Source organism: Panthera tigris, chromosome D4, assembly GCF_018350195.1.
Source record: "Panthera tigris isolate Pti1 chromosome D4, P.tigris_Pti1_mat1.1, whole genome shotgun sequence".
Taxonomy (NCBI): Eukaryota; Metazoa; Chordata; class Mammalia; order Carnivora; family Felidae; genus Panthera; species Panthera tigris.
In genome coordinates this window covers 56,778,260-56,802,458 of record NC_056672.1, presented here as the reverse complement: position 1 = coordinate 56,802,458, position 24,199 = coordinate 56,778,260, and the positions used below count along the sequence as shown (strand labels likewise).

Below are 24,199 nucleotides of genomic sequence, written 5' to 3'. Positions count from 1 at the left end.
GTTTGGATGTGTGTATGTGAAAGGGAATGATGAAAATAGAAAAAGGAGCTCAAAGGCTTATTTGACCCATTTCAAATTTTTGTCCATGAAAAGGCAAAGGAAACATCCTTCTTTTCTTTTACAACTTTTAGAACCCAGAACTTAGGTCATAATTACATCTATAATACCATTTGCCACATTGTTTCTGGGGGAAAACAAATGTGAGTTCTGATTAACTGATTTACAAATGTATGTTTGGGACCTATGTTATTGATTAACTAGGGGCTGCCTGACTTATGCTTCAGCATCACCAAATTTGTGTGCATTTTTTCAATTATTGCATGTGTTTCTATGTCTTATTTAGTTACATTATAAGCTATTTGAGGGCAGGGATGGTTTTCTCTTTGTGTAACTCATAGTATCTAGTACAGTATTCTGGATATGGAAAGCACTAATACAATCTCTAGACATTTCTCAGACTGTTTTGTACATTGGCACTGTGGAAAGTAAAGAGTTAAAGAGCATACAGTCTATGCTTCCCAAACATTTACACTCTAGTTGGGGAGTTAAGCAGGATGTATAAAGTCAGCTCCTCCCCCTATGACACAAAGTGGTCAAAGAAGCTCACCTGACATAAAGGGAAATGGGCACCATAGTGTTAAGAATAATGAAGTAGGACCAGAATACGAGGATGGCAGAGACAGCTGATGAAGGGACATATTCTTTCCATGGCAGATAATTCTGGAAGTAGTAGCCTTTTTTGTTTTCCCAAATGCCATGCCCAATTGCTAGGATAAAGCACATGCTGCCTAAAAACAGGAAAATCTGGAAATCAGAAACAGAAATTAACATGTTATCTAAGGCATGTGCTGCTTCATGTCTACTTTTGGACATTTAGCTCTCAACAAAGCTTCTCTCTTTTCCTGGAGGGCAGGGGCATCCTGTAGTTCACAAGCTCTAGGCAGTAGTACAGGACAGAAAAGAAAGCCCAGCACGAGCCATCCTTGGAATCTTTTTTTCCTTTCAAATTTTTATTTAGATTCTAGTTAGTTAACATGCAGTGCAATATTGGTTTCAGGAATAGAACACAGTGATTCATCACTTACATACAACACCCTGTGCTCATCATAACAAGTGCCCTCCTTAATACCCATCACCCATCTAGCCCATCCCCCCCCCCCACCTCCCTCCATCAACCCTTAGTCTGATCTCTATTATTTAGAGTCTCTTATGGTTTGTTTCCCTATCTCCACACCCCCCCTACAAATGTCAACATCTGTTTTGTTTCTTAAATTCCACATGTGAGTGAAATCATATGGTATTTTGTCTTTCTCTGACTGATTTATTTCATTTAGCATAATGCACTTTGGCTCTATTCATATTGCTGCAAATGGCAAGATTTCATTCTTTTTGATTGTGGAGTAATATTCCACTATATATGTGTTATATATAAAACACATATATATATTATATATACATATATTCTACATCTTTTTTTAAACAAGTTTTATACAATTTCTTTATACTTTCAATAATTTTTATGTTATACAAACTGTTCAGGAACACGTGCTTAAAAAAATGTTTCCATCGCATTCTACGAATCTAGTATACATAGTTTTAGCTCTAAAATACAATTATACCACACCAAAAGTAAAATTATAGGTAGTCTTACTAATGAACAAAGATGCAAAAATGTTAAATAATTAGTAGCAAATTAGATTCTGCAGTATATGAAGAGATGAATATCTTTTGTCTAATTGGGTTTATCACAGGAATATAAAGATACATTAGCTTTACAGAATCTAAGAATAAGATTCAGTACTATTAACAGATTAAAGTTGCATAAAAGTGATCATCTCAAAAGATGACCAAATAAAAATTCCACATCTATAAATACCCTTAGTAAGTTAGGAATATATCTTTTTTTAAATTTAACTTTATTTTTTATTTTTTAAAATTTACATCCAAATTAGTTAGTATACAGTGAAGCAAGTTAGGAATATATCTTTTTTTATTTTTTTATTTTATTTTTTTAAAGTTTATTTATTTTTGAGACTGAGAGAGACAGAGCATGAACGGGGGAGGGGCAGAGAGAGATAGGGAGACACAGAATCAGAAGCAGGCTCCAGGCTCTGAGCCATCTGCCCAGAGCCCGACGCGGGGCTCGAACTCACGGACCGCGAGATCGTGACCTGAGCTGAAATCGGACGCTTAACCGACTGAGCCACCCAGGCACCCTGGAATATATCTTGATAAAAGTGAGCTACCAGACTCTATGGCAAACTTCATATTTTATGGTAAAACATTAAATGTAATCCCATTCAAGTCAGAAAAAAAAATTGATAGTATCAACATTGTACTAGAGGTGCTAAGCAATGCAGTAAGAAAAACTGCAGTATAAATTTTGAAATGGCATAGAAAAATGGTCATTACTTATATCACTTCTTTTTTTATCCACTTATCAGCTGATGGACATTTGGGGTCTTTCCACAGTTGGGCTTTGTTGATAATGCTATGGACATCAGAGTGCATGTACCCTTCTGAATATGTATTTTTGTATCCATTGGGCATCCTTGGGATTTGAAGTGAGCTAAAAGTTATTAAAATACATTAAATACTAATTAAGTGCCAGGATTTGTGCTCAGTACTCTCTCTATATTATTTATTTTAATATTTAAATATTTTATATTTATAAATGTTTTAATAATAGATGAGGAATTTGACATTAAGAGTAGAAAAGTATTTTGCCTAAAGTCACTTAGCTACTAACTAGGAGAGACATGTTTTTTGTTTTTTTGTGTTCAAGTTTATTTATCTTTTTTTAGTAATCTCTACACCCAACATGAGGCTTGAACTCATGACTCCAAGGTCAAGAATTACATGCTCCTCCAACTGAGCCAGCCAGGTGCCCAGAGAGACAGGTTTTGAACCAGTTCCAGAACCGGAGCTTTCAATCACTCCATTATTGAAGTGAGGTCACTGATGGGCAAGTCTTTGAAGACAAGGATGTAAAAGGCAGAAGGAGCAGGTATAATTGAGACCATTCTCAGAAAATAAGATTTTAAAAAGCTTTTTATTATGAAAAATTTCAAACACTTATTAAGTTATATAAGTAGTATAATGAACCCCCATGTGCCCATCACCCAGCTTCAACAACTATCAATTCAGGGCCAGTCTTATTACACCTAAAACTCCTCTTCCCCTTTTAAGCAAATTGCCCACATTATATAATTTTATCTGTAAACTGTTTATAATTTTTTTTATTGTTTATTTATTTTTGAAAGAGAGAGAGAGAGAGAGAGAGAGAGAGAGAGCGAGAGCACGCACAGGGGAGGGGCAGAGAGAAAGAGAGGGAGACACAGGATCCAAAGCCAGCTCCAGGCTCTGAGCTGTCAGCACAGAGCCTGACGCGGGGCTCAAACTCACAAACCGTGAGATCATGACCTGAGCTGGAGTCGGCTGCTTAACCCAGGGCCACCCAGGCACCCCTGCAATTTCTTCTTCTAAGAATAGTAGTAAGAATTTTTCAAAAGTTCTTTTATCTTCCCTGAATTATAATGTCTATTCCAGGGTCAGTTATTTTATTTGTTCACCCTCTTCCTCCTCTTGTGTGTTCCTGTTTTCCCTCTAGTACACTTAAAAATATGAGGAGAAGAGTAGTTTAATCATTATAGGTTGGTTTTGTTTCCTTTGGTTAATTTTGTTTCCCCAATAGGCCACTCTCCTGAATGGGAACATGGAAGCACAAGTTCTGTGTAGGTAGGTAGTATGTGTTATTTGATGGGCCTCACCCTCAGGTACACAAGGAACATGAAAACACATTTGAATCCCTTAAAATTGAAATAAAGTGGGTTTTACTCTGAAGTGATGAGACCCACATCAGAAGCCCTAGCCTTGGGGCGCCTGGGTGGCCCAGTTGGTTAAGCGGTCGACTTCGGCTCAGGTCATGATCTCGTAGTCTGTGAGTTCGAGCCCCGCGTTGGGCTCTGTGCTGACAGCTCAGAGCCTGGAGCCTGTTTCAGATTCTGTGTCTCCCTCTCTCTGACCCTCCCCTGTTCATGCTCTGTCTCTCCCTGTCTCAAAAATAAATAAAACGTTAAAAAAATTAAAAAAAAAAAAAAGAAGCCCTAGCCTTCTGAGATAATTTTTACATTTCTTTAGAAAGCAGTTCCCTTCTGAGACTGGAAGGCAAATACACTTGTTATTACTATATGTATGCTATACAGGTGGCAGGATGGTATAGGGGCCAATTATTGCCCATGTTGTTTTATGGACAGTTTTTAAATTAATTATCTTGACCATTATTCCATATACCACCCCTACTTTTCATACCTGCTAATGTTAGCTTGGAGCTATGATTGAGCTCTACCAGGAAGAATGCATTTGCACTGAAGCTTTCACTACCCTGGTTTGTCTATCAATATAATCTAGGGGCACCTGGGTGGCTCAGTTGGTTAAACGTCTGACTGTTGGTTTTGGCTCAGGCCATGATCTCACATTCCTTGAGTTTCAGCTCCACATGGGGCTCTGTGCTGTCAGCACATAGTCTGCTTGGGATTCTGTGTTTCCCTCTCTCTCTGCCCCTCCCCTGCTCACTCTCTCAAAATAAATAAATAAACATTAAAAAGTATATAATCTATCCACTTTCTGCCTTCTAAAAACTCATCAACATCTTGGGTCTACTGATGGTTCATCCTCTGCCAGGGCTGTTACACATTTATTCCCTGTTTGTACTTCTTTATAGTCATTTCAAGAAGCTTCTCAATGCTCTTAAACTTGATGCCCAAAAGTGAATACAGTACCTCAGACAACATTTCACACTTTCTGAAGGAAAGATTGCCATGAATGACCATTCAAATATAGGCATTTATAGCAGCTACTCTACCAGCTCAGCTGCCCCAGCATTTACACTGACCCTCTGTTGCCTCTATCTTGTGAGAACCTAAGCAGAGAACTACATTTTCTCTCTGGAGACCCCCCACTGCAGATACCTCTATGGTCCTTCTCTAATCTGCACGGGGGTTCTCTAGGCCTGCTATTCAACTATCATCCTAGGACTTCTTTTCACCCGCTTCCATGTTTCCTGGCTTCCTTATCTTCTTTCTTAGTTTACTTTCTTGGTTTGCTTGAGTATACACAATAGGAGCTTCCTAAGAGATTATACAGGATGAATACATTTTTTGAATCTTTATACATATGGATATTTCTTTATACTTGAATTTTATTAACAGTTTTACTAGATTTAGAATTATAGGCTGCAAACAATTTTCTGGCACACATTTGAAGGCATTAATATTTACCTTCTGCTGTTGCTGCTGAGGAGGCCAATGCTATTCTGGTTTTTGATCCTGGTATATGATCTTTTATTCCTCACTAGAAGCTTGTGGGATTTTCTTTTTTTGTAATTTATTATTTTTTTAAATTTAATTTCAAGTTAGTTAACATAAAGTGTAGTCTTGGTTTCAGAAGTAGAACCCAGTGATTTATCACTTCCATATGAGCACCCAGTGCTCATTCCAACAAGTGCCCTCCTCAATGCCCATCACCCATTTAGCCCATCTCCTACCCACCTCTCCTTCAGCAGCCCTCAGTTTGTTCTCTGTATTTAAGAGTCTTTTATGGTTTACCTCCCTGTTTTATCTTATTTTTCCTTCCTTTCCCCTATGTTCATCTATTGCATTTCTTAAATTCCACATATGAATGAAACTATATGATAATTGTCTTTCTCTGACTGGCTTATTTCACTTAGCATAATATGCTCTAGTTTCATCCATATTGTTGCAAATAGCAAGACTTCATTCTTTTTGATCGCTAAGTAATATTCCATTCCATCTATCTATCTATCTATCTATCTATCTATCTATCTATCTCTATCTCTATCTCTATCTCTATCTCTATCTACCACATTTTCTTTATTCATCAGTCAATGGACATTTGGGCTCTTCCCATAATTTGGAGATTTTATTTTTAATTTTATAATTTTTTGGTATGTGGTCAGTCTGCCTTGTTAAGCAGGACTTCTCATGTGTTTTCATTTTGCCTTCCCAGGGAGGCAGCAAGTATAGCAGAAAGAGCATTGATTTTGAAAAGTTATGCCTAGATGGATAGATGAGATGATTAAATAAAATTACATATGTAAAACATCTGACACATATTGATGCACTGCCCCCTTTATACACTTGAGGGCTGCACCCAGATCTTATACATCCTTGTGATTCTCACAACATCTGGCACATACTGGGCACATGATAGATTTTCAATAACTACAAGTTGATGACTTAATGAGTCATAAACCTGTCTTTGCTGTTATTTTTCTGTAGGATTTTATTTATGATATTTATCTTTACTGTCTCAATTTGCATATTTGTCAAATGGACTTGCTTATTGTCATGGATGTAGTGAGGCTACAGTTAAGTGAATAATAAATATTCTAAAAAGTTAAAATCACTCTAACAGATGTCAAGTATTATGACTGACCTTCAGAGAGGTAAACAAGTAGGTGAAACTTCCTAGGCATATGGGAGACATCTTGTTTTGAAAACAAGCCCAGGCTAAATGACCTAACTTAGTGCCTAATGATAGATGTTCCTAATACAGTCAGCGGCATATTTGCCCATGTCACCTTCCTGAATTTTCAAATGTGACTGTCTTCCTCATTAAGAAACCAGGAAATGTCACTTTATTTCTACTGCTAAAAGCTATGCAGATAGTAGTAGAAAGAAAGATAGTGGATACTAGCTTCTGGTCTCAAAGCTGAATGAACTTTCCTAATTTTCTAAAACCCCATTTACTAAATCCAAAGGATTTAGGAAAAGAACTGCAGTATTTCCCATAATAAATAATGGAGAAGAGGCAGTTTATAATTCAGATATTGGTGAGAAATACACAGAAACAAAAGGCATTTTTGAATTTTGAGAGTCTAAGCAATAGAGTAAAAATAAAAAGTCATAGAATTAAGTACAGGCAGCACTGAAATTGCTCAGTCATGCAAAGAAAATTGTATAAGTAAAGAAATAAATGTCTATATCTAACAAGAATAAGGACAACCTGTATAGGATAGCAGGGAAATTAGTCTTCAGTTTAAACTTCTGTTATCAAAGCTATTATTATCTGTCGAGTGCTTTTCCAATTTCATTTCTCAGCAACAGGATCTTTATTTTTCAACTGGTATCTTACAGAACAGACAAATGTGAAGCTGTTCTTTTTGAAGTGAGAATATCAGAATGAGGGAGCCAGAACAAAACTCACTTGATCTCAATTCCCCCTGCAGCAGACTCCTCTAAGGAAACAGTTTGAAAATCATCAGTTTAAGTAAGGTGTTCTATTAGTTCAAGTAAAGTTTTATTATAGTATCCATGAGTAAAATAGGTTATGGGAAAATAAAAATTGTGTCAATTTCTAAAGCAGGGTTCTTGATCTGTTCCAGTACCATTAATCAAAGCATCAAATCTTAAACGAAGTGTGATCATCCTCTCTAACAGGTATAGAGAACAGACTCCTTTGTCAATTGGCTCTATTCTTTTTTGCTTCTGACATTAGTAAATGGCATACTAAAACTGTTTGAGTCTTTCAAACAACTAAATTCTAAGTTGGAAATGCCAGCTGCTGCTATGGAAGGAAGAAAAACATGTCTACTTGTAAAGAAGTTGAAAAATGTCTTCAACTTACCCAGACCACAAGGACATTCAAGAGATGGTCCATGTGCGTCCGTTTAAAGGTAGACTTTCCACAGTTCTGCATTAATTTGGTGTCTGGTCCTAAGTGAAACAGGAAGACCAGCTCTTAGAATCACTGAATACACTCAGAGGATTGAAATTGGATTGAAATATACCTTTATGACCACCTAATCAAACCTCTTGCCAAAGCCAGGGGATAAAGCCCTGGAGAAAGGCTCATACTTGGTGCCAATAACTCAAAAAATAAACATTTTGTTTCTAAGGATAATCACAACTATTTCTGCAAAGTGCACCAATCCTGATTCCTCTTTTTTTGGTACCTCAGAGAGTCTAGTTTTTTATAGATGAGTTAAGTCAGAATAGGAGCCATAAGCTTATTCCTTTTTAAGTTTTTAATTCCAGTTAACATACAGTGTTATATTAGTTTCAGGTGTACAATATAGTAATTCAACACTAGGAGCCACAAGCTTCATTCTCATCATCATCTGGTTTATTTAGCTTGGAAAAGAGATTTTCTGATAAAGAGATCTCTACCTTCTTTTGAGGAAAACTACTGTTGGGCCAGGCTCTATTTCAAGTTTCTACTTGGGAAAGGAAGAATGGAAAATGCAATGGCAGTGACTTCTGAGATGGAAGCTGGGGCTTTTCTGGGGCTGAGAGACAGAGATTGTATTTCTTCATGACAGGGCAGATGGTAAATAGAAGTAAAGAGCTTTAGTGAATATTACCGACCAAAACATAAGCAGTTTAGAAGAAAGTGTAAGTAGCAATTTCTCTGGCCTTTACCATCTGATTGTTATTTTTACATGTATTCTAATGAAGGAATTTCATTAATGTTTACACATGGGGGAACTAGAACTTCCCTGATAATGTAGGCAAACACTGAGAATGCAGGGCATAAGCTATGCCATTCTTTCCTCTCAAGCATTTCTTGAAGGGCTTGAAGGGATGAGAAGTTTGGCTCAGAGCCAGGCAGCTACAAGGGGCAGAATCTTCCAAGGGTCCTTAGAAAGAATGACCTTACCACAAGTTTCAAGGAGGATGTGGAGATCACGGTTGAACCTGGGTATCATGTAGCGGGAAGAGCAACTAAATTTTGCACTGAATACCTCAAGATGCTCTTAAGTGGTTATCAGTTCTCTTCTGCTCTGAGTTTCCCAAAGCCCCAAAAGATTTTTTGCTACCATGTAAACCAAGAGTCAGAGGGAAACCTTAACTAAATTTGTGCTGGTTGGCAACCTCACTGCTATTACTTTAGGGAAAAAAACCTTTTGCTGAAAAATGAGCTTTTTATAAATGGCAATGTATAGGGGTAGCTGCTGAAGTACAGTGAAGAAAATAAGTGTACTTCAAATCTTTGGGGTTTGAGTCTAGTCAGCCTAGAAGCCACCATTATAGCTCAAGAACCAATGAAAAAAAGTTCTACTAAGGCCTCCCTGGACTCTTAGGCTTCTTTCTATGGCTTGGTTCCAATTATTTTCCACAGAAGTGAGGCATATAGGATCTTCATGTCTAGGAGTGAATTCTCTAGAAGGAGAGCTCTGAGTTGAATAGTATTCACTGTGGTAAATCTTCCTTGATGCTATCTTCAGTGTTCCCTATCTGCTTACTATGGTTGTTGTCATCAATTTCCATTGTTACCAAGTACACAGGGTAGGTAGCAGAGAAGCTTCTTCCTCCATTTTCCTGAACCACCAAGAATAACCCAAGAAAATCCCTCACTAAGCATAAGGGATTATAGTTCTAAATGACATCTCAAGAGTGGCCAATTCTTGGGGTGCTTTGGTGGCTCAGTCGGTTGAACGTCTGACTTCGGCCCAAGTCGTGATCTTATAGCTCGTTAGTCTGAGCCCCGCATTGGGCTCTGTTTTGACAGCTCAGAGCCTGGAGCCTCCTTCAGATTCTGTGTCTCTCTCTCTCTCTCTGTCCCTCCCCCACTCACTCTGTCTCTCTCTCTCAAAAATAAATAAAAACATTAAAACATTTTATAAAAACAAGAGGGGTCAATTCTAATGATCCACACTGCTTTTTCTCTGCCATGAATCCCTCACATTTTATTTCATATTCTTCTCCATAATGAACACTGTGTGTATTCTCTCCTGGGAGTAATCCATATATATACTCTCTCCTTTCACATGTTCCCCTTTTACATGTTAATTCCATGTATACTCTTTCTATGTGTATACCTTCTCTTGTGTCCAGATAAGATCAGAAAGACTTATAAATGTCCTGTGGTCTTGCAACATAAAGACTTCCTTTAACAAAGGCAGAGCTAATAACATTGGCAGCTCATTGCTTGGGGAAAAAAAAAATTTTTTTTCCTAAGAAAAAAGTTTTTTTTCTTAAATCTTTCATCCATCCATCTACCTCCCTCCCTTTCTATCTGTCTCAAAGCCATAGTGTTCTGATATATCTCTGAGTCCCATATCTACAACTTAGAAACTGAATAAGCACAAATTGGTCATGAATGGAAGTCTGCTGTGACTCTAAGGAGACATACCAGTATAAATCACCAAGCCATAGCACCAATCTGTATTCCTGATGATGCAGCCTCGGAGTAGCAGCTTGTCATGGTCCAGGGTGAAGTCTTTTCCTTTATAAGTCAGTATTCCTGTGAATTTGTCCAACTTGTTATTGGGAGACTCACACGTCACTTTTCCTGAAGAAAAATGAAGGAGAAAGAGTCCTGGCTCTGTAATCTCAGGCCTTTCCTAACAGGACAGAAAGAGGCTTAACAAACAAGAGGAAAGAACATCCCTCTTTCAAAATACATACATCTTTTTCCTATCCTCTCTTAACTGCTGCCCATTGATTAGCAGCTCCCTTTAGAAAGGCGGACAAAGGTTTCTGGGCATCAAAGAAGAGTAATTCTGTATGTGACATGGGTCATTCAGAGAGAGAAAAACCCACATGATAACTTATCACCATCAGTACTACCAGGTAATATGAGCTCTGAATCTGAAGAAATTAAAAAACTACTTAAAGCAAATCTAGCATTTTTCTCAAAGTGAAGTAATTTGGCTTTTTCTTGATTACTAAAATAGAATATGTCCTTTTTACAAAGGACGTATACATATACAATACTAAACACGTATACAATACTAAAAGCAGACAGGAGAAGGTAAAATTGCCTAGAGATAAGTGCTGTTAATCTTTTGAAGTACATCCTTCCAACTTTTTCTATACATGTACTCATAAACATATATGTTTCCAAAAATAAGCTTATGTTATATATACTATGCAGCCTACTATAATCGTTTTCTTTCACTTGTTAACATGTTGTGGATATTTTTTCCATGTGACTAAATACCAACTTGCATATTGTTCTTACTAAGTTATGTAGAATTCAATGTATGGATGTGCCATACTTTATTTAACCAGTCCTCTATGGATAAAAATGTGGGTGGGTGATTGTACTTCCTAACTCACCATCAAAGGCAGAAAGCAGCTCCAGGTTATCTTCCAAATCACTGGTGACTGGGATGGCCTGCTTCACTTTCAGGTTGGTTTCACTATAGCAAAGGACACATAGTCACCAGAGCACAAGCCATACATACACCAGCAGCCTAAGTCTTCTTCTTCTTTGGATTGCAGGAAATAGATATTGCCAATAGAGCTTGGGCTATAGGTCTGAGCTCTAAGAGTGACCCCCACTGTTCTCTCTCTAGGACAGTACTGAGGTAGATGGCTTCACAAGGAAGCTGAGCGTTAGCCCACTCACTCCCCTATCTCTCTGCTCTCATTCCCTGCAATACACCAGTAATATTTTAACCAATCCAGGAAATCTTGCTGGTCAGGTGCTCTACATGAAGCTGAAGAGACATCACAAAACAACCTGAAGGTGGCACCTGCTCCCTTCAAGAATAAGAAGCAGGTCTTTTAAGAAGCTTGCACATACTTCCAAGTAAACATACTCCTCACCTCATAAATATTTATAGGACCCATGAAGGAATCCCAATTAACCATTTGCTGATACAGGAATGCATAGAGACAGAAACAAAAATGGAAGCCACATTTCAGAAAGCTTGGGCACCAAGAGGAATAGTTGTAAGAATGCCACTGATACAAAACTCCACAGGACAAGCTCCTGAAGATGGCCTCTATCCTCCTAAGACCTTAGCTTTTGCACGGTAATGAATTTGTAATTTAAATCCTTTACAGAACGTGGTATTTTATCAGTAAATAATTACCTCCATACTCATCCTCCCCACCCCCCAAACCTCCACTGGAAACCTTGGAACTCTATTCAGAAATTTTACAGTCCTGTTTACCTCTTTCCTGCTACTCAGCATTACTGAATACAGTGAGAGTGTCTCCAGTTTAGAGATGGAGAATACAGAGTTTATTCTGCACCCAGGGGATGCAAGATTGTTGCTGCTAAGAGCTCAGTTTTAGACTTGAAATCCCAAGGATCTGGCCTCCTATTTTCTCTTATCTGGATATATCTAGTATCTTTGGCACTTCCATCTGAGAATAAAATTCATTCCCTGCATCATTCTCTCCCTCAGTGAGAAATTCTCTAAGCTGGCTCAATGGTCTTAAAATGACCATCAGGAAAGAACACTTACCCATCAAGTTCTGCTGTTTCTATATACGTCAGACTGTAAGGCTCACTGCTAGAGAGTAATAGTATATCAGCCTATGGTCAGAAAAGTCAGAGAAGATAAGGAAAGCAGGAAGGCAGACTTTTAATATTACAGTGGCAAAAAAAGCAATTACCCCAGAAACAGATATTCATCCTAAGAATTTTACAGATATTTGGTTTACACTCTTTGTCTAGGATCCACTGCTGCTACCACACTCACCCTCTCCTAAAGCTAGTCATTCTTTATCTGTAGCTATGGTGGGAGGCAGACAAAAACAAACTTCGTACAGGAGCTGTTCATCTCCAGATGCACAGTGAAGCAGAGGTCATCAAAAGCAGTAGCAGCAGAAGTGCTGAGAGGGTTCCTCTGTACCCACTCAAGTCAAAAAGAAGAAACCACCATGCACAGAGGTACTCACCGTGACAGGCTGATTATTTCTTAGTTTTATTATATCTCCCACTTGAATATTCATCCATTTGTCCTCCTTTATCCTGTAAGAAAATGTGCCTTGAATGCCTGTTCTGAGAATTTCCCATAGCCCTGCTTTGACAGTCAAGAAAAGAAATAAAAAGAAAAAAGCGGAGATGAAGTCAAGGCTTATAGAAGAACCAAAGTGGTTTGTGATGCATCCTTGCTATAATCAAGAAGGGGGCCCATTTCTCTTGACTTCAGGTTATAAGGATTTTCTAAAACTCTTTAAAATGCATATGTAGTCATATACACCCCTAATTATTCTTTAACTAAAAGTAATACATGCATATGGTAAAAAAAAAAATAGTTCAAATAATAAATAAGCATGTAAAAAGAAAAATTCTCTCTCCCCAGATTTTAGTTTTGCTTCTCAAGGTAGCAAATGCAAATTTTTGTATTTGTTTCTAGAAAATATCAATCCAAATGATACAACATATACATTTAAAAGTTATACACTAGAGGGGCATCTAGGTGGCTCAACTGGTTAGGCGACTAACTTCGGCTCAGGTCATGATCTCTCAGTTTGTGAGTTCGAGCCCTGCGTTGGGCTCTGTGCTGACAGCTCAGAGCCTGGAGCCTGGAGCCTACTTCAGATTCTGTTCTCCCCCTCTCTCTACCCCTCCCCTGCTCACACTCTGTGTCTCTCTCTCAGTAATAATAAACATAAAAAAATTTAAAAAAATAAATAAATAAAAGTTATATACTAGAGGGGTGCCTGGGTGGCTCAGTTGGTTTAAGGGTACCACTTCTGCCCAGGTCATGATCTCACAGTTTGGGAGTTCGAGCCTCAGATCAGGCTGACAGCTCAGAGTCTGGAGCCTGCTTTGGATTCTGTGTCTCCGGTTCTCTCTGCCCCTCCCCAACTCGTGCTCTGTCTCTCTCTCTCAAAAATAAACAAACATTAAAAAAAATTTTTTTTTAAGTTATACACTAAATACAGGATTTGCTGCACTTTGCATGTTTCATGTAATAACATATCTTGCAGAGTACTTATAGAAGATATGGCTCATTCTTTTTGATAGATAAAATGTATATCCTATCATATATGGTTGTACCAATATTATTTTCTTATGTTAAAATTGGATTACTTTTGACCCCTCAAATCCTCACTTCCACAAAAGGCAGCTGGCAGTAGGAGCAGATTCTATAATACTACTGGCTCTTTCCCCTTCTGTGTTTTGTACCTCAATTTCCCCAATTGCATACAGCCCATAAATCCTTCCTTTCTGATAAAGAACGAAGCAAGATATACACAGTACCATAAGAATTTTGGAAATATGAGCTACCTCTTTGTAACAATTCTGTTATGCCAAGCACCCAAAGAGCTGGCAAAGAGAAGGCACACCTGAATGCCATTGTATGTTTCACCTTTGAATGAAGCCTTGTTATCTGCAGGCATGACACACATCACCACTTTGCCAGAGCACGGGTTTTCCCAGGACACCTTTACTGGGAAGATAACTTCTTTGAAAAGGGCCAAATTTCTTTTATTTAAAAAAAAAAAAAGTCTTTTAATATAAATTCAGTTAGATAATCTTCTTCCACTTCCTGAGTTATATTTCTTTTTTAAAAAATATTTATTTTGAAAGAGAGAGAGAACACGCAAGTGTGAGCACTAGCAGGGCTGGGGCAGAGAGAGAGAATCCTGAGCAGGTTCTGTGCTATCAGCACAGAGCCTGTCTCGGGGCTCCATCTCACGAACTTTGAGATGATGAGCTGAAATCAGGGTCAGATGCTTAACAGACTGAGCCACCCAGGCACTCCCTCTGGGTTGTATTTCTTTAAATCTTATTCCAAATTAAATTTTCTCTGTATGTTATAAATGTAAGTCCTTGTTGTAAAACCATTATTTATATATCCTTGTATCTCCTTCTCTAGTTTATTTTTTTTTTAATTAAAAAAATACATTTTTTACATTTTTTATTCATTTCTAAGAGACAGAGACAGAGCACGAGTTGGGGAGGGGCAGAGAGAGAGAAGGAGACACAGAATCTGAAGGAGGCTCTGGGCTCTGAGCTGTCAGGACAGAGCCTGACGTGGAGTCCAAACTCTCAAACCATGAGATCATGACTTGAGCTGAAGTTGGTTAAGTGTCCAACTGAACCACCCAGATGCCCCTAAAATTGTTTTAAAAAATGTTTCTTGGGGCGCCTGGGTGGCTCAGTCGGTTAAGCGGCCGACTTCAGCTCAGGTCACGATCTCGCGGTCCGTGAGTTCGAGCCCCGCGTCGGGCTCTGGGCTGACAGCTCAGAGCCTGGAGCCTGCTTCCGATTCTGTGTCTCCCTCTCTCTGCCCCTCCCCCGTTCATGCTCTGTCTCTCTCTGTCTCAAAAATAAATAAAACGTTAAAAAAAAATGTTTCTATTTATTTTTGAGACAGACAGACAGCATGAGTGGGGGAGGGGCAGAGAGAGAGGAAGACCCAGAATTCAAAGCAAGCTCCAGGCTCTGAGCTGTCAGCACAAGTCCAACATGGGGCTTGAGCTCATGAGCTGCAAGATCATGACCTGAGCCAAAGTCAGATGCTTAACTGAATGAGCCACCTAGGCACCTACTTCCCTTGGTTTCAAGTGTCATCTTTATGCAGATAAAATATAATATGTTTACTTATTTTGTTACTAATTTTCAAACCTGCTATATAGTACTGAAGGGGAATAGCTACAAGAGTTGGAGAAAGACACCTGAATATCTGTTGTATTTTGCTTTACTTTGTTTTACTTTGCACTCTGTCAGCCGTCATTTTCACCAGTAAAACATGGCAAGAAGGACTACAACATTCTGGCTTCTCCTGAAGAATTAAAAGCTTCTATTTTATGATACAAGGAGCTGTCAAACTATTACCAATTTGTTCCTGAACATTATAACAATCATGTGTCCCAGATTTAGAAGAGGGGAAGATATTCCTTTCTGATTTAAAATATTCAGTACTGTTGCGCCATAAGCACATTTTTAATATCCAGGCATTGCATTCTAACTTCTGGTTTAGAAAATATGATCAGAGGGGCACCTAGGTGGCTCAGTTGGTTAAGCATCTGACTCTTGATTTTGGGTTAGGTCATGATCTCACAGTTCCTAAGATTGAGCCCCTTGCATCAGGCTCTGTGGCAACAGCACGGAGCCTGCTTGGGATATTCTCTCTTTCTCTCCCCACCCCCTCCCCTGCTCATGCTCTCTCTCTCTCTCAAAACAAACAAACAAACAAACAAACAAACAAACAAACAAACAAACCAAAAAATAGATCAGAGAGCTAGAGAAGGCAGTGTTTTGATTCCAGAAGAGATCATTCACATTATATTCTGTTTTATGTGAATGGTACCTCCTGAAGCTCTGTAACATACTGGTACTTTTCCTACTACAAACACTCATAAATGGTAGATATAATAAAGTGAACATTCTTTCCCAAAGCAAGGCTATGTTTACCACAAAGTAGAGCCAGGAAAAAAATTAAAAGGTCAGCATGTTCTGAAGTTCTTGCTCTGAGCGAAGGGATTGTCAATCTTAATGATTAGCAATTAGTTTTAATTTAGCTCACTAGAGGGATAGGGCATGAAGCCTTAGGATCTTGAGAGGCAGTGAGTTGGAACTAAGGACCCCTCATAAAGCTCTGAAAGGACAACAACATTAGGTAAAAGGGGGTCTAAAAAAAATCAACCCACTGGCAAGAAAGTTTGTCTATCTTACTCTAGAGGGTTGGGGGTCAGAGAATAGAGGATTGTCCCCTAAGAATCTGTAACATTGTGAGGTGTGGGATCCAAATTTACAATTCCTCAAAATTAGGTTTCAGCAGGTGATATCCTTGAGTTACTTGGCAGAAGCAAACACAAAACCCCTCAGAAATGGTACAACCTCAACCCAGGACATTTAGAATTCTCATAAAGAAAATTCTACCAACAATGTGCTTGTAGCCAAAGTTATTGAGAAATGAAAATGACAGAAATCACAACTTGCAAAACCAACTTTTTCAATAGCAGCTCTACTGAAAACCATGTGTTCTAGAAAAGACAAGCCACTTTCTGAAACACAGACTGTTTCAATAACCAGCTTCACTGAGTGAAAAAGTCTAACAAGGCCCTGCTTGTGACCTCCCATCCTAAAACCACTCTATGGAAAATTCTTTTCCAATAGTCTTTCGAAACCCAAGTGCTCAAACTACTTGGGGAGTTCATTTGATGAAATCCATTTGGTCAGTAACTCCCTAGCCTAGCAAATTTCTAATACACTCAGTTTTGTCTTTTCTTTTTATTTCTATTTACTTTCTTCCTTTCTTTAAAATTTTCTTTTTTCTTTTTATTGTTATTTTAATGTTTACTTATTTATTTTGAGAGAGAAAAAGAGAGCATGCAACATGCTCAGCCTGAAGCAGGACTCAATCTCAGGACCGAGAGATCACGACCTGAGCCAGTATCAAGAGTCAGATGCTTAACAGACTGAGCCACCCAGGTGCCCCTTAAATTTTCTTTTTAATCATAATTGTATTTTTTGGTGGCATCTTATGAGAGGCTTCAACAGACCAAAACACTTGAGGGAATAATCCACCATGAGTAAGAATTAGCAGCCTCAATAAATAACAGAATTAAATGCCCAAGAACTTCACATAATAGAATTATATGATTAAAACCATAGTTCCTGGGTATTCTGTAGGGCCACTGTGAAAAAGACCGGACTTCAATTTTGAATTCCTTCAAGTTTGTACTAATTTGCAGTCATGCTACTGCGCACACTCGTCATTTTTTCTTTTATACAACCTTTATTGGTTGAATTCTTCCCCATCCCTTAAGACCTAGCATAGACGTTACCTCCTCCAGAAAGTCTTCCTTGATTTCTTTAACTAGCTATGATCATTCATTTTTTATTAATTCCTATAACTTCTTGTGTCTCTTATGACAGTCTTCATATTTTGCTTCATATAGGAATTATGTCTGCCTCACTGCTTTCCTGCCAAAGGTAAATTGCTCAAATTTTGTAGGATATCATCAAATATAAACATTTACCTATTGACAACACTTTAGATAGCTATGACCAAACACCATAGTGATGGGGTCAAAACCAATACTTTCTTTAGATTGTTAACACAAGATGACCTGATCAAAGACTATTTAGTAGAATGGCCAATAAGCCATGTCAGAATCTACTGATGTTCTAAAGACAGATTTCTATCTCCATGCTGACCACTGCACTAATAATAATCATTTATATGTCATAAATTGTTAATGGCCTTAATATATATTATTTCATTTTCATTTTTGCCACAATCCTCTAAGGTAGAGAATATTATCTTCACTTTATACATAGGAAATACGAGGCCGAGAGAGGTCTGAGGTCACATGGCAAATTCAGGGTATACTAGCTCTAGAAACAAATTCTTATGTTCAGCCCTAGGTTCTTTTCACTGTCCTGAATTACCTTTCCAAAGCACTCAGCACATCTAGCTTTAGCAAGGACAACCTTAAGCCAGAGCTTGTCCTACCTAAACTGATTTCTCTACAACTTACCTGCCATTCATCAGCACCATTACAGAACGGTTGTTGACGTGATTGTCATTTTGGTGCCTTTTCTAAAATTACACAAGAAAATGTTCAGGAAATGGGAAAAGAGTAAATTGCATGTAGAAAGTTAATAGTTTAATATTTTGAAATATTACCCAATGTACTTCTTATTTATAATTTTTCTTTACCTCCCAAAGCCTTTCTACCATTAAAACCAGGGTAAGAGGCTGATTGTCTCAGAGAAGATGGGAAAAAGTCAGAAAAAGAACCAAGGGAGAAGAAAGAGATAAAATCTTGGTTTTAAATATCAAAAGCCAAAGCCTGGGGGAATGAGAACAAACAATTTAGTCAAAAGTCACAGAGGAGAGAATGAAAAATGATGGACAGGACTAGAGTCTCACACACCTTGGTAGGAGCAGGGAAAGTTAAGAATTCTCAAACTTTCCCCCACCATAGTCAACATATAGAAGCTTCTACAGTAGATACAATAAGGAAAGAGCAACAAAGATCTTCTATTCAAAGACCAAATAGAAGAGGGACCAATACAGAGCATGTACTGATGCTCACATGAATATTCTACTTCCAATTGAGGTTACTCCCTGGGAAAACGGCAGGACTATAAAAAGGGCAGAGAGAATCTTGAATTTGTCAGAATGCTTATCTTAAAGAAACTGGGTTCTAACCCAGAAGTAACTGGGTTATCCTGAATTGGCAAATCTAGCTTTCAGCTCTCAATTAAAAAGGTTCGGGATGGCGGGGTGGTAGTTGTGAGTTATACTGAGTTCAGTTATAGAGAAATAAAGTTATATTTTTTGCACATCTGAATTGTGACTAAAATTTCAACCACTACATGGCTAATTCTGGGTTTAAAAGAGTTGCAGAGTTAAAAGTCTAAAGAAACATCCTGCTTGCAAAGTTTGGTCTAAAAATCTATTCTGGTGGGGCACCTGGGTGGCTCAGTCAGTTCAGCGTCCGACTTTGGCTCAGGTCATGATCTCGCGTTTCCTGAGTTCAAGCCCCACATCGGGCCCTGTGCTGACAGCTCAGAGCCTGGAGCCTGCTTGGGATTCTGTGTCTCCCCCTCTCTCTGCCCCTCCCCTGCTTGTGCTCTCTCTCTGTCTCTCAAAAAATGAATAAATGTTAAAAAAAATTTAAAAATCCATTCTGGCAAAATCAGAAGGACTCTCTGAGGGAAGATGGAGGCAGGTCAACAGGTCTGACTTTCTAAATCCCACTAGCAGACCTGGTACTGGGGCGGTATGCTGACCATTTGATGTTGTAAGGAGCAAAGAGGATGCCAAGCAGCACTTGTTGGAAGCCAGTTTTTCCCTCCAAGGCCAGGAAAGGAGTTGGCCTCTGTTTATGTTGTGAAGTGCTCTAAAACCAGAGAGTTCCTAGCTGAGCATCCCTGACAGAAGTGAAAACTGGAAAGGGAAATAGGGAGAGCTAGAGAGGAAGAGGGGAATGTGGAAAGGGGAGAAGAAAAATAAGAACAGGGCAATAAGGGAGGAGTGGACAGGGAGGAAGGGAAGAGGAATATAAAACTTGGAGAAGGAGGAATGGAGGAAGAAAGATGAGAGAAAACTCAGAGAAAGCAAAGTGAAGGAAGAGGGGGATTATTAAAAAGGAAATGGAAGGAAGCCTGGAAAAGGGGCTAAATGGTGGCACTGGAAGACAGAGAAAGGCCTTGCACTGCCCCTTTCTGGCCATGCATAGACTATCAATCTTGAGGCTAAGGGAATTACATTTTCTTCTGGGATGGTTAAGGAAGCAAGGAAACATCTCTTTTAATTCAGTGCTTCTTCCTAGCACTAGGTAGTTCTGGGAAGTCCCTTTTGACCCTCCAGCCAGACTAGGTCAGTGAAACACTAGAGGCCCAGGAAGCCACTTCACCATGTCATCGATGGCATCCTTCACTGCTGTTATGGACAACACCACCATCAGGGGGATCACAGTTGTGTACCATGCCAAGGAGGAGATCTGGGGAATCAACTGTGAGAGGGAAGGAGGGAGAAACTTAGGTTAGAAAGCTTAAAGGACAATGTATTTCACCTCAGCACCACCCCCACCACTTTCACCTCCACAGGTTCATAATGATTTCAACTATCATAGTTGTTTTCCACTGTTGTGGAAATATAAGTAATATAATATAGGAGTAAATATAAATAAACAACTCCCAAGAAAGGATGAAAGAAGAGGATATGGTAAGTTGCCACCCATCTGTACTGAACTTCACTACTTTTGTCTTGATGGCAAAGGGCTATTTCTCCTCTGATAATGAAGGTTCTGCCAAGGAGCTGTAGGGGTTGGGAGATAAAAGTGGACATCGGAAAACCATATCCCATCCCTCAGCACAAGGGGAAATGAGAAAATCTGTCCCTCTCTCCTAATTTGGGCCGACCCTGCCCTGCTTCCTTGCCCTGTGCTTATACTCTTATGTTCTAAATCATTCTCTTTTCTCAGAATTCCTCTGTTAGCTTTCTGTCAGGGAGGCTGGGACAACAAATGAGGAATGGGGTTGTAACTATGGTTGGGGTAAAGAGTCTGTGGCCTGCTGGGTCAAGCTGAAGTGTGGCCATGCAGCCATGATGAGGGAGCTCCCCTTCCTTGGGATTCAGTGAACTTGTCCTACTCTATAGGACCAGCCTGACATTCCAGCCCATTCATTTGCTGGTTATCCAAAGAGACATTTCTCAGTTTAGGGAGGGGAAGAACTGATTACACAACCAGGCCCCAGAGATACTGATAAAATGCTCTGTGGAAAAGGCCCCCAAAGTCAATACCTGGAGGAACAGCAAAACGAGGAAATATGCATTTGCAAGTCTCTGGAATTGTTCAAATAGGTTTAGGGGCAAGAAGTTAAAGACATTATATCTTGAGGTCTTGATGGTATTGTTCTGCAAGTAAAAGAAAACAAGTGCAATTAGAGAAACAAAAGACTCCACCTCCTAATCTTAACAAAAAAGACCAAAACCACTCCTTGAAACAGGAAAAAGCCATAGTTCCTCCACCATGGGGTGAGTGAGAAGGGGGGAAGAAGTGTTTGTCCCCTACTTTTCTTTGAGACCTAGAGAATGCAAAGAAGGCAAGGCTGATCAATATGGAATTATTCTGAGGCACAGAATTCTTTCTTTATTGATGCTATTAATAATAATGATAATAAAATCAACAATAAAACTTACATTTACTGAATATTTACTACATGCAAGGCACTATTCTAAGCATTTTATGTGTAGCAGTTTATTTAATCCTCATAACAACCCTCTGAGGAGAGTACTACATGATCACATTTTTGAGGATGAGGAAATTGAGGCACTGAGGTGAAGTTATTTGCCCAAGACCACATAGTTAGTTGCCGAGTTGGGACTATGCTGTCCCCTGAATCCCATAGCCATCCAAATGCCTTCCTTTCATAGAATCAGAGATCCTTTAGTGTCATCTTATGGGTGACTCTCTGGTCCTCCTTAGCCCTAAAAAGCAAGTCTGCCATTTGTATAGAGCTCTCTAATGAAGTTTTTCTAAGCCTGGCAAACTCAGTTTGGTGTGCTTTTACATATTGCTTTCAATGCTGAAGGATGTCAGATGCCAAAAGCAAATTACTCTTTCAACCTTAGCCCACTGGAGGTTCCTACAGTGGTCCCTATGGGAAGACACTTGCTTTTTACTTGTCCTGAGAGAGTCTGAATAGTTGTGGTTTATATGATTTTGCTGTGTGAAAATGAGAACTTGCTCCCTTCTCAATCCTGATCTCAGGATGTTGGCAGGACCATCTTACTTTCTACCTTTGTGTCTTCAATCATGTGACTTAAGATGTTAGAACTTGAATATAATAGCTCAAGAAAAGCAAAAGAATGAGACCAAACAATTTCCTAAGGATAGGGCTTCTCCCTACCTCCTCCATCTATAAGGCCAAAACAAAGGAAAACCCACATGCAGTCCTGAAGTAAAGATATTGCTCAAGTATGAAGAATCGTGCTGGAATCTGCCTTGGGAAAGCACCAGAGGACTTCTCTTGGAGAATTAAAACCATTTAGTCCTAAGGTCAAAACTTGACCAGCAAGCCTAGATCCATTATTCAGTCAAGACTCACCCATATATTTCCCTAGGGAAGAGAAGTTTGTCATAGAGCTTAGGAGTTTTAGAGATCTTAGTTAGAAACTAAGATTTCTTTGGTGTTTTCTCCATAATTTTCTAGTTAATAATCAGTCAAACACTATAGATTTCTCAAGGCTTGCTCTGTTTATAGCCCTATTCTGGGCTCTACTAGTGGAGGCTGAAAAAAATTAAAGATCTATCCCAGAGAAGCTCATAGGTCTGTCTTGAATGAAGTTCTAATTAAATGATCGCTATCAGCCCTTCTAACCCTGAGAATATGCTATTCTAACATGGAAAAAGTTTTCTTTGATCATGAAATACTCAGACTTTCTCAGTGTCTAAGTCCAGATGGTTCTGGTACTTGGAACCGAAGATCTTTTGATCTTTTGCCTTGCTGTAGCAGCTGCCCTTCACTACCGATTTTCCATTTGATTTTATAGCTGATTAATGTATTTAAGTTTCTACTCACTTTGTAGCACTTGTTTAGCAAACAAAGACAAAAGCCTTGCTGATTCTGTCTCAAGACAGAAATATCAGTATTTCTTTACTAACTTGGTAACTAGAGTATTTTGCTCTACTTTTAAATGCTAGGCCAGAAGTGGTATCTAAAGAATGTAGAACATCTGCTTACCTATGAGTTTCTTCAGTGTTTTGTTTTGTTTTGTTTTTTGTCAGATGTGATAAAATTTAAGCATAACAGAGGTGGTAGATTTTGGTTTGGGCTATTTGGGCAGTGAAACCTGCCTGTTGGCTAAATGGGGGAATAGATAACATAAGGCCAAAGCCATAATGGGGATCAGTAGTTGAGGGCTGAGGAGAGGAAAAGGAGTAGGAATGGAAGAGAGTAGAAAAATAGGAGAAAAATGAGCAATGGGCCGTGGAAATGAAATGGTTGTTAAATATATAAGAATAGGTCAGATCTGCTTATTAATTCAGCATATATGTATCAAATGCCATTATGTGCCAAATATTGCGATACAAACTGTGGATGCAGAGATGAATGAGACTTATATCCTTTCTTCAAGGGGCTATAGTTTCTTGGACAAAGAGAGTTAACATTATTCACAAGTATATCTAACTCCCATAACCACCATGTAAGGTGAACATTATCAGGCCCTTTTCATAGAGGGAACTCAAGATCAGAGAAGGTAAAAAAAACATGCCTAAAAATGCAAGGTTAGTAAGGAGTACAGCTGTGCTCAAAAGCAGGTCTGTCTGATGCCAAAACCTAGCTTCACTTCTCTATAGTGCCTCTTATACATGCCTAGAAGGTAGAAAGGGGGGAAATCTGCTTCCATGGCCATACTCTGAACACTGTTATTATCCAGAACTAACTCAGAAATCATAAACTAAAAACATTGCTTATATAACTGTAAATATCTAGAAACAATCCAAATGTCAATTTGTAAGAAACTGGTAACCTAAACTATGCTAAATCTGCATAGGAAATACTACGCAGGTGAAAAAAGAAAAAAGGAACAAGCTATTATGAAAGCATCTTGACAACTTAGGGTTCAGAATAGTGTAAGAAAGGGGCACCTGGGTGGCTCAGTTGGTTAAGTGACCAACTTCAGCTCAGGTCATGATCTCGTGGTTTGTGAGTTTGAGCCCTGCATCGGGCTCTGTGCTGACAGCTCAAAGCCTGGAGCCTGCTTCAGATTCTGTGACTCTCTCTCTCTCTCCCTGCCCCTTTCCTGCTCATGCTCTTTCTCTCTCAAAAATAAATAAACGTTAAAAAAAATAGTGTAAGAAAGTGGATTTGCTTTATTTACACAAAGCACTGAATTCCTAAGAAAGTAATAAAAGTGATTCCCTATAGGGGGCAGATGTGGGCAAGGATAGGTGCTGGTGTATGAATTTTAAATACATAACTTTTATGAGCTATTCATAAATAAACAAGTGAAAAA

General features: G+C 38.8%; 1 protein-coding gene across 6 annotated transcripts in view; it reads right to left on the bottom strand.

Moving 5' to 3' along the window:
- LOC102954785 (phospholipid-transporting ATPase FetA-like) overlaps positions 1–24,199 on the bottom strand; it is a 106,440-nt gene that overhangs the window by 39,375 nt on the left and 42,866 nt on the right. For all 6 annotated transcript variants that reach the window (XM_042965027.1, XM_042965026.1, XM_007076509.3 and 3 more), the window contains 9 exons: positions 20,981–21,094; positions 20,091–20,189; positions 18,204–18,265; positions 12,660–12,732; positions 12,224–12,294; positions 11,085–11,167; positions 10,156–10,314; positions 7,648–7,736; positions 608–804 (listed from right to left, as the gene is read on the bottom strand). In XM_042965027.1, the coding sequence (XP_042820961.1) occupies positions 608–804; positions 7,648–7,736; positions 10,156–10,314; positions 11,085–11,167; positions 12,224–12,294; positions 12,660–12,732; positions 18,204–18,265; positions 20,091–20,189; positions 20,981–21,094 (947 nt within the window). The remainder of the gene's footprint in view (positions 1–607; positions 805–7,647; positions 7,737–10,155; positions 10,315–11,084; positions 11,168–12,223; positions 12,295–12,659; positions 12,733–18,203; positions 18,266–20,090; positions 20,190–20,980; positions 21,095–24,199) is intronic.